We start from the raw sequence: 13,591 nt of genomic DNA, 5'->3' as shown, positions 1-13,591 counted from the left end.
AAAATATTATCTAAGAAATTCTCAACTGAGCTCTCTAATCTTTGTCGTCTTTAACTGCAACTGACCCCACCCTTTCATGCGTCCTGGCAAAATCTCTATAACAGTTATTCTAAACCTTTCCTGACATCTTCACGATTCCAGTTCCGTTGCTTCTCATGTCTAGTGATTGCTGTTATTTGAGTTTGTGCCAGAGAAGAGGACAGTATGAACATTTTGTTGACAAAGAGTTATTTGTGTGATTGCAAGGTCTACCAGCTTGAATGGCGTTAGAGGGGCAGGTTGAAAACTGAATGAACAACTGTTTCTCTGAGGCTCTAAGGACATATAGATACAGAAGACAGAAGTGTCATGGAGCCAGCCTTAATTTAATGAAGATGGAATGAACGTAGCAAATCTTTCTGATTTCTTTTTGAAATGAATAAATTATCATAGTTGGTATTTATTTACACTGCTTATCTCAAGTTAAGGCAGTAAAGGGTTGGAAATATAATGATAAGATGAAGATTTAGATGAACCAGTACTAGCATGATCTAGGCAGATAATGAGTGAAAAATGACTTTTAAGAGTCAACTTTTTAGTAAAAAAATGTTGACTAGACTATTGACCAAACAACTAAAGATCAATCAGTTTAGCTTCATCATGTTTCCAAGTAACTATGAAATCAAAGTATCAGGAATAGAGAGAAAAGAAGATGAAATTTTTCTAAGCTTCTGAATAACAATTGGGAGATAGCATAAGGGTATTGAGCCAAGCAAAAAAGTTAGAATAAAGGCTATTTTGTAGCAGCAAGATGAAATGTTGATTATTTGATTTGTGGGCATATATATATTCCATACAGGGTATGCCATTGAAGAAGCATATTAAAAGTACCTTTTAAATTTCCTATTTGAACTGAATAAAATGAGTATCAGTAAAACTTTTGTTATGGCATGACTTCAAAATTAAAAAAAAAAAAAAAGAAGCAAAAGAACTATTTGAATTTATCCATCCAACCTTCCAGTGAATCAGTAAAATGTGAAATTGCTTAAATTCTGCTCTTCTTATCATTCTTTTTCTTTGGTTATTTAGGAAAAGAAGTCCATCAGTGTCCAGAGATCAGAACAGAAGATACGACCAAAGGGAAGAAAGAGAAGAATATTCACAGTATGCTACTTCGGACAGCGCAATGCCTAGATCTCCATCAGATTATGCTGATAGGAGGTCTCAACCTGAACCTCAGTTTTATGAAGAGTCTGATCATATAAATTATAGGGACTCCAACAGGAGAAGTCATAGACATTCCAAAGAATATATTGTAGATGACAAGGATGTGGAGAGTAGAGATGAATATGAAAGACAGAGGAGAGAGGAGGAATACCAGGCGCGCTATCGAAGTGATCCGAATTTGGCCCGTTATCCAGTCAAGCCACAGCCCTATGAAGAACAAATGCGTATCCATGCTGAAGTGTCACGAGCCAGGCATGAGAGAAGGCACAGTGATGTTTCTTTGGCAAATGCTGAATTGGAAGACTCCAGGATTTCTATGCTAAGGATGGAACGACCATCAAGGCAAAGGTCTATATCTGAACGTAGAGCTGCCATGGAAAATCAGCGATCTTATTCAATGGAAAGAACTCGAGAGGCTCAGGGACCAAGTTCTTATCCACAAAGGACCACAAACCATAGTCCTCCTACCCCCCGGAGGAGTCCAATACCCATTGATAGACCAGACGTGAGACGTACTGACTCACTAAGGAAACAACACCACCTAGATCCTAGTTCTGCTGTAAGGAAAACGAAACGGGAAAAAATGGAAACAATGTTAAGGAATGATTCTCTCAGTTCTGACCAGTCAGAGTCAGTGAGACCTCCACCACCAAAGCCTCATAAATCAAAGAAAGGAGGTAAAATGCGCCAGGTTTCATTGAGCAGTTCAGAGGAGGAATTAGCTTCTACACCTGAATATACCAGTTGCGATGATGTTGAGATTGAAAGTGAGAGTGTGAGTGAAAAAGGTAAGCACTATATTCTAATCATACATTTGCCTGTAATTAATAAGAGTTTTTCTTTTAGGCTGTATTTCTGAGTAGTCCCTTAATAGGTATTACAACCTTTGTTTTTAAGTTCTTTAATGGTGCTAATTATGTGAATAAAATTTGAAGTTATAAAAAGTGAATTTCTTTGGTAATTAATTTTCATAGAAGAAAAGTCTACTGATTTTTTGAAATTAGTTTTTGTTTCTGAAAATGTTCTTGCATCACTTGATGGCAAATTTTAAAATGCCTGTTAGCTATAGTTGTAAAAATAACATCTTTTGTGTTTCCTTTTAAAAGGAACAGTATGTTTATTACAGAACATCTGAAAAATTGCTCAGTATAAAGAATTAAATACAAGCTATCCTTAGTCCTTTCTGCCAGATATAGCTGTTGCTAACATTTTGTTGTATTCCCTCTTCCAGTTCATATATATTTTGCATATTTACAAAATTGGTATCATACTATATAATTTTCTATTCTGATTTTTTTCAGTTGATCGTGTATCATTAGCTTTTCTCTAAGCCTTCAGATGTTCTTCAGAAATGCTTTAAATGACTGCATTAGTGTTCTATCATAAGGAAGAACCACAAACTAATTATTCATCTACTTGATGTCGTTGCAGCTGCTTCCAATTGCTAGTGTAAATGATATTATAATGGCTACCTTTGTACATAATTTTTTGCCTGTTTTCTGAGTATTTCACGGATACCTATTTGTGCTTTGAATCTTTTAAGCTTTTAATTCAGATTAGCAGCCTGCTCTGCAGAAAGATTATAACACTCTGTTCCGTCAGATGTGCTTGAGTTTTCAGTCTTAATGCTCCAAATTTTTGCCATTTGAATAGACCTCAAAAAATACTATCTTTTTGTCATTTTATTTTGATTGTGAAGATGAATGTTTTGCTATATTGTTCTATGAATTGTCTGTTCTTTCCTTTTATTGCTTCTGCCCGAGATCCTATTGCATGTTAATTGGTTTTGCTCTTGTTGATTGATGAGATATTTTTAAATGGTTAGAATTTTACTCATTTAGCTGTCATATATTCCAAATATATTTCCCATTTTGATGTTGAGCTAGTAATTTTCTTTGGTCATTTGGAAATACTGAATTTAGTATAGCTAACTGCATATTTCATGATTTTTTTCCATCCTTTTATCCCTAGAAACTCTTTATTTATCACCAAATCAGTTAAATATTTAACTGTATACTCCTCATATTTTTATTATTTCATTTTTTAAAAAATTTTGACTTTTCAATCTTTCTGAAATTTGTTCTAAAGAAAGTGAAAGAAAGTGTTAGCTACTCAGTCGGGTCCGACTCTTTGTGATTCCATGGACTGCAGCCCACCAGGCTGCTCTGTCCATGCAAATTTCCAGGCAAGAATACTGGAGTGGGTTGCCATGCCCTTCTGTAGGTGATCTTCCCGACCCAGGAATCGAACCCAGGTCTCCTGCTTTGCAGGCAGATTCTTTACCATCTGAGCCACTTAGATGGTAAAATAATTACTTAAATTGCTTAACATAATTACTTACAATTACTTAAAATAGTTACTTAGAAATATAAATGAAAGGTGGTTTCCAATCTGATCTGAAAACAGAAAATGTGATTTTAAAATAACTAATAAGAAATATGAGAGGCCTACATGAAGGAAGCTATTCAACTTCACTGAGCACCATAAAAGAAGATGTGAGTAGAGATTCATTTTATGTTCCTTATTGGGAAGTCTAAATACTATAAAGATGCATGTTCTTTCCAAACAATTGTTGGGGGTAGTAACATTCTAGTCATAACCCAGTTGGTTGCCTGGAGTATCCTATTTCTAAAGTCAATCTGAAAGTTGTAGAGGAGAAAAAAAACAGCTCATTTTGTTTCCATCTGTGTGTTTTAGTTTCTTGTGTGAATTAGGCTGATAAAAGATTAATAAGAGAAAAACAAGTTTATTAATCATCATGCGCATTTTGCATACATATGCTCACTCAGCTATAAGAAACTCAAAGAAGTGTTTAGAATTTAGGTTCATATAGCATCTTAACAAAGAACAATACAGTTTTTAAAGAGATGACAGAAGAAAGGCAAGAGACTTCTTGAGTTTCTAGAGCTGCCAATTGTGGGAAGGTAAATTTGGAGGGGGAATCCAGTGGAAGATAAGGGCTAGCTAGTAAACTTTATTACGCATATTCTTCTGGAGCCATCTCTGGGCTGATACAGAGTAATGAAATAATGTCCTTTCTGGTATAGAGGGCAGAGGGGAACAGCTTTACGAATTTATGTCCTGCTTTTAGGCCTATGTGGGGAGGACAGGGAACTTTCCTTATATCTGCTTCTTCTCAATTATCTTCAGCTCAAAATAATCCTTATGCCAGGGTTGGCATGTGAATGTATGGCAAAAACCACCACAATATTGTAAAGTAATTAGCCTCCAATTAAAAAAAAAAGAAACAAACAAAATAAAAAAACAAATGAGAGATGCAGAATGCATTACAAACTGAAGGTGAAGATATGTTATCTCTTGGGGAAAATGAATATACAGTGAAAAAAATCAAGTTAAAGCCTTATTTCATAGAAGTTGCATTTAAGTGATAAATGATAGGAAAATTGTGTTTATGAAAATATGAAAGTCTATATAGAGAAGTTGTAGATCTTAATTTTATCATAGATCATATAGAAAATTTATTTCCCAGAAAATATATTACTTCCTAAGGTATATCTAATTATCATTATTTTGGTCACATTCCATATTTGCCTGAATGTATCACAATACCTAAGAAAAATAAGTTTTGTTATCTATAGTAGTTTGGTTTAGATTTTGTTATTTATTTATATTATTTTTTGCTAACTCAGTGCCTTTACTTTTACCACATAGATGGAAAAAGCAAAACAAATGCACCGGTCCAATTCTTGAAAGCTTTTTATATGTAATATTCTTCTAAGGGCTTATGCTTTGTTTCAGGATTTTGAAGTATACACTTATAAATATCTCACATAAATATAAAGCTATGTATGAGTTAAACTAAAATCCTATGTAATACTGCTTAAGCATGAGAAGAAACTATACTCATTCACATCACTTTTTTCTCCTAACTTGAAGTAGTAGACCACTTTTAGATAGTCTTTCTCATCTTAATAATTTGTTTCAGAGTATGATTTCTGCCAACATGTTCTTCCAGTGGGCAATCATAATTTAATTCAGCTTTGGAGGAGGAAATTAAATAAAATAACCTTTTCCCATTTGACATTATCTCCAATATGAGGAGAAATTGTAGCTGTTGAGAAACTAGAATAATATGGGAAAGACTGAACTGTGTTGTATCTTGACTTTTCTTCATTAGCCTTTTTTTATTATTTTTGGAAAAAGTGTCAATGAGGCTAGCAGCATTCCCATACCCAAATGTGACAACCCAAAGTATCTCCAGACATTGCTAGTTATTCCTTGTGGGATATCCTCCATCCCTAGGCCTTCCTGTTATTCTCCTTCCCTTCTTCCTTTCAGAATCCATTGAGAGAGTCATGACTGGTATTAAAAAAAAAAGGGGAAACCAGAATAAGACAGAGTAGAAAATATCAAAGTGAATTGCACATCTGTAAAGTATTATTTTAGTGTTGCATGTGTTCTTTAGGCTCACAGTGTAAAATATATATTTTTACTGTGGATCATGGCCAAGAATGTTTTAAAGCTACTTTTTTATTAGGATTTTGTGACTCACTTATCATAGTATTTCCTGCCTCTCCCATCTCTTCTACCAGACTTACCTGGAAAAAGGTCTAAGAATAGTGTTCAGTGGCTAATTGATGTATTGTGGGCATAATACATTTTCTTATTTGATATATTTTAATCTTAATGTTATAATATAATATTAAAATGTTTAATAATAAAGGACGTTTATCAGTTTTCATAATCAGTAACAAGACAAAAATATAATTACAATTGCAAGCCATAATGGAAATGTGATTAACCTAACAAAACAAACAAAATAATTACATACAATTTGAGGGGTCAAGCAGAGTGCTGTGATAAGTGGAAGTGCATAGATGCACACTTTTTTATTTCCTCAGCCAGTCTATGTCTTTTGATTGGTGCATCGAACCTATTTGCCTTTAAGGTAATTATCAATATATGTGATCCTGTTACTGTTCTCTTAATTGTTTTGGGTTTATTTTCTGTAGGTAGAGCTTTTCCTTCTCTTCTTTTCTGCCTAGAGAAGTTCCTTTAGCATTTATTGTAAAGCTGGTTTGGTGATGCTGATTTCCTTTAGCTTTTGCTTGTCTGGAAAGCTTTTGATTTCACCATCAGATCTGAAAGAGAGTCTTACTGGGTAGAATATTCTTGGTTATAGGTTTTTCTCTTTCATCACTTTACATATGTCATGCCATTCCCTTCTGGCTTATAGAGTTTCTGTTGAGAAATCAGCTGATAGCCTGATGGGAGTTCCCTTGTATGTTATTTGTCTTTTTTCCCTTGTTGCTTTTAATATTTTATCTCTGTCTTTAATTTTTATCAGTTTGATTACTGTGTGTCTTGGTAGACTCTTCCTTGGGTTTATCCTACCTGGGAATCTGTGCTTCCTGGACTTGGTTGATTATTTCCTTTCCTATTTTACTAAAGTTTTCAGCTAACTCTTCAAATGTTTTCTCAGGTCCTTTCTCTCTCTCTTCTCCTTCTGGGACTCCTATAATTCAAATATTCATGCATTTAATGCTGTTCCAGAGGTCTCTCAGGCTGTCTCCATGTCTTTTCATTCTTTTTTCTATATTCTGTTCTGAGGCAGTGATTTCTACCATTCTGTCTCCCAGGTCATTTATCTGTGCTTCTCCCTTGGTTATTCTGCTGTGGATTCCTTCTAGTGTAGTATTCATCACTGTTTCTTCTTTAGTTCTTGTAGATCTTTGGTAAACATGTCTTGTATCTTCTCAATCTTTGCCTCCATTCTTTTTCCAAGATCCTGAATCATGTTCACTATCATTATTCTGAATTCTTTTTCTGGAAGGTTGACTCAATTCAGTTTAGTCACTCAGTTGTGTCTGACTCTTTGCGATTCCATGGACTGTAGCACGCCAAGCTTTCCTGTCCATCACGAACTCCTGGAGCTTGCTTAAACTCATGTCCATTGAGTTGGTCATGCCATCCAACTATCTCTGTCACCTTCTCCTACTGTTTTCAGTCTTTCCCAGCATCAGGATTTTTTACTAATGAGTCAGTTCTTCGCATCAGGTGGCCAAAGTATTGGAGTTTCAGCTTCAGCATCAGTCCTTCCAATGAACACCCAGGACTGATCTCCTTTAGGATGGACTGGTTGGATCTTCTTGCAGTCCAAGGGACTCTCCAGAGTCTTCTCCAGTACCACAGCTCAAAAGTATCACTTCTTTGTGCTCAGCTTTCTTTATGGTCCAACTCTAACATCCATACATGACTACTGGAAAAACCATAGCTTTGACTGTATAGATCTTTGTCGCTAAAGTAATGTCTTGGAAGGTTGCCTGTCTCCATTTCATTTAGTTGTTTTTCTGGGGTTTTATCTTGTCCCTTCATTTGGGTCATAACTTTCTGCTTTCATCCCAATTAACTTTCTGTAATGTGGTTTCATTTTATTCACTGTGGGATTGTGGTTCTTTTTGCTTCTTCTGTCTGCCCTCTGATGAAGGAGTCTAAGAGGCTTGTGTAAGCTTCCTGATGGGAGGGACTGGTGGTGGGGAAAACTGGGTTCTACTCTGGTGGGCAGGGCCTTGCTCAGTAAAGCTTTAATCTAATTACCTGCTGATGGGTGGAGTTGTGCTCCCTCCTTGGCAGTTTTATGTCCTGAGGCAAGCCAGCCCTGGGCTCTATGGTCAGGTTAATGGCAATCTCCAAGGGTGTTTACACCAAAAGGGACCTTTCTAGACAGTTGCTGGCAGTCCTCTCATCCCTGCAGCAATCCCCTGCTGGCCCACGCCACCACAGGCGACCCTCCCACACTAGCAGGTAGTTTTGGCTCAGTTTCCTGTGGAGTCACTGCTCCTTTTCTCTAAGACTTGGTGTGCACAAGCTTTTGTTTGTGCCCTCCACGACTGGAGTCCCTGTATCCCCCAGTCCTGTGGAAGTGTTGTAATCAAATCCCTCTGGGCTTCAAGGTCAGATTCCCTGAAGATTCCCAGTCCCTTTGTCGGGTCCCCAGGTGGGAAGCCTGAAGTGGTTTTCCAAACCTTCACAAGAGTAGGAGAACTTCTTTGGTATTATTGTTCTCCAGTTTATGGGTCAGCCACTTGGTGGGTATGGGATTTGCTTTTTTTTAAATTACATGTTGTCAACCATTTGTCCAGTTGCAGAGAAGACGTGCAGTTTGATCTTTTATCTAAGATCAATTGTGGAGAGTTTTAGTTTCCTCTGTCTTCCAGGTCCTGATCTGACTGATTTTGTTTGACTGTTGTAGGTCTCTTGCTTCTGTGTAAATTCTTGAGAGACTGGGTTAGTAAATGCAAGAAAAATGCGTATGGCAGTTTCCTGAGCAATAAATTGTGAAATATCTGATGTCGTTAGAATCTTTAAGGTGACACAACTGCTTCCTTTTATTTATTTTTGGGAGAGAGTGTATGTAGATATGAAGGTGGGGTAATTTACAGAACAGACCAGAATAGGAGGAAGGGAAGACAGACTGCAAACCTCCAGATAGAAATAGGTGTTTTAAAATATTAAAGGCAAACCCCCAAAGATACCAACTTTATGTATTTATATCTGAGTTTAGATGTCAGTATCCATTGTGAAATTTATCCCCCTATATCATCTCAAGTTTCTTGCAATTTTTAAGTAATTAATTTACTGTATGTCTTTATAAAGAAAAGAGACTATTGAAATGATAGGCAATATACATTAGAAACTTGAGGAAAATCTTGACTTATGGTATTTGAGACTAATTAAACATGAAGGGAATTGTTAACTATGTGAACTAAATTTTTCTTTTTAATAAGGTCTAGTAATGGGGAGATTTAAAAATCTTCAGTTAGGTGTTTATTACTAACACTTTCACAAGTAAAATTTTTTAGATTTATTACTTTGTTTTATATTCACTCAATCTACTGGTAAAATAATTTTATGCTAAGTAATTATTCCAATTGTAACATGAGTCTTAGAACTTCACTACAGAATTTTAAAAAATCAATCACATCAAAGATATAGGTATATAATTATTCTGTTATATTGTGCAGCATTGCACAATTGTTTCATTGTCTTTTCTAAAAGTATACTTTTTATGAGCTGATAAATCAAGTTGCAAATACATATTATGAAGGTGATTTCTGACTTGAAATTATGTAACATAAATATAAGCTGTTTAAGAGGCTAAACTGACTCAAAGTTAATTTGTGAAGTGACTAGACAGAAGGTAGATTTACAACTAGGATAAAGGAGAGTTTTTGTTTCTTGATAAATTGCAACATGTAAAATGTTTAAGATAGTAATTCCTTCTAGTTGTAAAAATATTTTCTTGTTAATTATGGATAAAACAGTGTATTGAACATTTGCCTAAAAAAAAGGATTATGTTTAATGGAAAACTTAGTATCCAAGAAATATGTCAGGTATATATATTAAGGGAAAATTTTCTTCAAATTTCAGTTTGTGGGATATTTGAGAGGGTGTTTAGCTAGTTGAATGAAAAATTAACAGCAAATTAAATTATTGACTAGTTGTTGAAATTAGTTTGGTAAATAGTAAAGGGTAACATTTAATTTATAATGAAGTCTCTGTTAAATTGAACTAGAATATAGTAGATAGTGCCTAGATATTTCTATTTAGTATGGCTTTAAAATTTTAATAATGAAATTCATTCAATGGACAGAAAAATACACAATTTTGGAAAAGACATTGCTCTTAACTGGTAAGAAGATATCAGAGCAAATACCCTAATGGTGTTACAAATGCTGTACAAACCAATTTTGCTTGACTTACAAAGGGTTGAAATAGCAGAAAAGTTGCATCTATTTCAGTATTTTAAGAAGTATACAGTAGATTCATTCATTCATTCTTTATATCATTAAACCAAAATATATTAAATAGCAATGATTTAGAGTATTAGAGTATGAAACATGAACTATGAAAGCGTTGTTTTATCACCCTAGAATTGCAGCTTTGTGGAACAGGTGTAAGAACTTGTGATCCAAATGACTGCATTTATGCTAACTGACTCATCTAAGAAAATTGTACATTGGATTGGCTTCTGTTTTTGTTAGTGTGTGCTTGAAGCTGTCTGTTTTCCTTTGGAGGATTTATCTATAAGAAGGGCTTCTTGAGAAATTATTTGGGATATGGGTAGCTGTGTTTCAGAGCAAAATGACAGCTCAAATTATTGCCATTCTTAACCCCATTCTTCCTTGTACTGATTCTCTGTCTCTTTTTGTAAAGCTTAGTGTGATTAAGATCTCTTTCAGGAGCAAATAAAGTGAGCCTGACACAATCAGCATGGAATCCTAGAGTACAAGACTGTTGTTTTTTTCAGCAGAGGATCTAATGAAATATAAGGAAAAGTTTCATTACATAGGAATCTAAGATGCTCCTGATACTTTTGTTCAAATCTTGAAATATATATTTATCTTAATTAATTCATGGAATAGATTGTTGAATTAAATAGTAAGATGTATGAAAATTGTGAACGTTAATGAATGACCAAAATGATAAGAACAAGTTGTGATATATACGGTGATATGTATGTTATGATATGTAAGATGAAAAGCATCAAAAAAGAAAACAGAGAATACAAGGCTGCTAAAACTCTAAGTTTAGAATAAATGAATATGAATGGAATATATTTCAGTCTCTTCAAACCAAATGCATTTTAGATATGATTATATTTTACAAAATAAACATATTCAGAAATATGTGTGTGCATGTGTGAATGTGCACACAGTGTCGAAAGAGTCAGCAGTTCAGTCGAGTTTCTTACAGATGATTGTAAAAGCCACTTTATTTCAGCATATCCTATTCTATATATGTTGAGAGTTTTTTAAAGAAAAAAGTAATTTTCCGTGGGACCATTTCGCTTTGCTTTTTTATTAAGGATATCTAGGTTTTGACCTGAAATTTGTGCCTTGTATCTTATTCTTTGAGATAATGAAAGGGGCCTGAGTCTCTAAATTTTACTGAGGAAACAGGAAATAAGTGTTTCTAATTGTAAACTTTATGTATTTTCTCAAAGGAGTAATGTTATTCAGTTCAGTTCAGTTCAGTTCAGTCACTCAGTCATGTCCGACTCTTAGCGACCCTGTGAACCGCAGCACGCCAGGCCTCCCTGTACATCACCAACTCCTGGAGTTTACTCAAACTCATGTCCATTGAGTTGGTGATGCCATCCAATTATCTCATCCTCTGTCATCTCCTTCTCCTCCTGCCCTCAATCTTTCCCAGCATCAGGGTCTTTTCCAATGAGTCAGTTCTTCGCATCAGGTGACCAAAGTATTGGAGTTTCAGCTTCAGCATCAGTCCTTCCAATGAACACCCAAGACTGATCTTTAGGATGGACTGGTTGGATCTTCTTGCAGTCCAAGGGACTCTCCAGAGTCTTCTCCAGTACCACAGTTCAAAAGCATAAGTTCTTTGGCACTCAGCTTTCTTTATAGTCCAGCTCTAACATCCACACATGACTACTGGAAAAACCATAGCCTTGACTGGATGGATCTTTATTGACAAAGTAATGTCTCTGCTTCTTAATATGCTGTCTAGGTTGGTCACAACTTTCCTTCCAAGGAGTAAGCATCTTTTAATTTCATGGCTGCAATCACCATCTGCAGTGATTTTGGAGCCCCCCAAAATAAAACCATCCACTGTTTCCACTGTTTCCCCATCTATTTGCCATGAAGTGATGGGACCAGATGCCATGACCTTAGTTTTCTGAATGTTGAGCTTTAAGCCAACTTTTTCACTCTCCACTTTCATTTTTATCAAGAGGCTCTTTAGTTCCTCTTCACTTTCTGCCAAAAGGGTGGTGTTATTTGCATATCTGAGGTTTTTGATATTTCTCCTGGCAATCTTGATTCCAGCTTGTGCTTCTTCCAGCCCAGGGTTTCTCATGATGTACTCTGCATATAAGTTAAATAAGCAGGGTGACAGTATACAGCCTTGACATACTCCTTTTCCTATTTGGAACCAGTCTGTTGTTCCATGTCCAGTTCTAACTTTTACTTCCTGACCTGCATACAGATTTCTCAAGAGGCAGGTCAGGTGGTCTGGTATTCCCATCTCTTTCAGAATTTTCCACAGTTTATTGTGATCCACACAGTCAAAGGCTTTGGCATAGTCAATAAAGCAGAAATAGATGTTTTTCTGGAACTCTCTTGCTTTTTCCATGATCCAGTAGATGTTGCCAATTTGATCTCTGGTTCCTCTGCCTTTTAAAAAACCAGCTTGAACATCTGGAAATTCACAGTTCACGTATTGCTGAAGCCTGGCTTGGAGAATTTTGAGCATTATTTTATTCGCGTGTGGAATGAGTGCAATTGTGCAGTAGTTTGAGCATTCTTTGGCATTGCCTTTCTTTGGGATTGGAATGAAAACTGACCTTTTCCAGTCCTGTGGCCACTGCTGAGTTTTCCAAATTTGCTGACATATTGAGTGCAGCACTTTCACAGCATCATCTTTTAGGATTTGAAATAGCTCCGCTGGAATTCCATCACTTCCATTAGCTTTGTTCATAATGATGCTTCCTAAGGCCCACTTGACTTCACATTCCTGGATGTCTGGCTCTAGGTCAGTGATCACACCATCGTGATTATCTGGGTTGTGAACATCTTTTTTTTTTTTTTTTTAATTTTAATTTTATTTTTTAAACTTTACATAATTGTATTAGTTTTGCCAAATATCAAAATGAATCCACCACAGGTATACCTGTGTTCCCCATCCTGAACCCTCCTCCCTCCTCCCTCCCCATACCCTCCCTCTGGGTCGTCCCAGTGCACTAGCCCCAAGCATCCAGTATCGTGCATCGAACCTGGACTGGCATCTTGTTTCATACATGATATTTTACATGTTTCAATGCCATTCTCCCAAATCTTCCCACCCTCTCCCTCTCCCACAGAGTCCATAAGACTGTTCTATACATCAGTGTCTCTTTTGCTGTCTCGTACACAGGGTTATTGTTACCCTCTTTCTAAATTCCACAAATTATCTTTTTATTTGCTTGATTCAGCAAATTTAAGGAACCACTTCCAGCCACTAAGCTAGGTACTTGGATCCTGTGGCATAAAAGGCATATGACTATTTTGCTTTTGTTTTAATCTGGGAAATTTTTAAAATTTCACCTTTATTTTTGCAGAATAATTTCTTTGGATATAGAATTCCTGGTTGACAAAATCTCTCCCCCTCTTTGAGTGCTTTGTATGTCATTGAATTTTTTTCTGGTGATAATAGTTTTACCTTCTTTTTGGTCACTCCTGTGTCTGCATAGTCTAATTGTCAGCTAGAGATTTGAACAGAAATTTTGCTCAATATAGTCAGCTTTTAAGGCTTTCACTCTCTGCTAATCAATCTGTGTGTGTGTGTATGGGGACATATTCAGAGTTCAGCCAGTTTTCAAGTCACTTGCTTGAATTTTGCTTTCTACTAGAATCTCTCCAGATC

At 35.8% G+C, this 13,591-nt stretch overlaps 1 protein-coding gene across 39 annotated transcripts in view; it reads left to right on the top strand.

Moving 5' to 3' along the window:
• The window catches only part of RIMS2 (regulating synaptic membrane exocytosis 2), a 608,892-nt gene that overhangs the window by 285,189 nt on the left and 310,112 nt on the right, over positions 1–13,591 (top strand). For all 39 annotated transcript variants that reach the window (XM_059874470.1, XM_059874473.1, XM_059874468.1 and 36 more), the window contains one exon: positions 1,069–1,994. In XM_059874470.1, coding sequence (XP_059730453.1) covers positions 1,069–1,994 — 926 coding nt within the window. The remainder of the gene's footprint in view (positions 1–1,068; positions 1,995–13,591) is intronic.

The sequence above is a fragment of the Bos taurus genome, chromosome 14 (genome assembly GCF_002263795.3).
Source record: "Bos taurus isolate L1 Dominette 01449 registration number 42190680 breed Hereford chromosome 14, ARS-UCD2.0, whole genome shotgun sequence".
Lineage (NCBI taxonomy): Eukaryota > Metazoa > Chordata > Mammalia > Artiodactyla > Bovidae > Bos > Bos taurus.
This window is presented reverse-complemented; position numbering and strand designations above follow the sequence as displayed.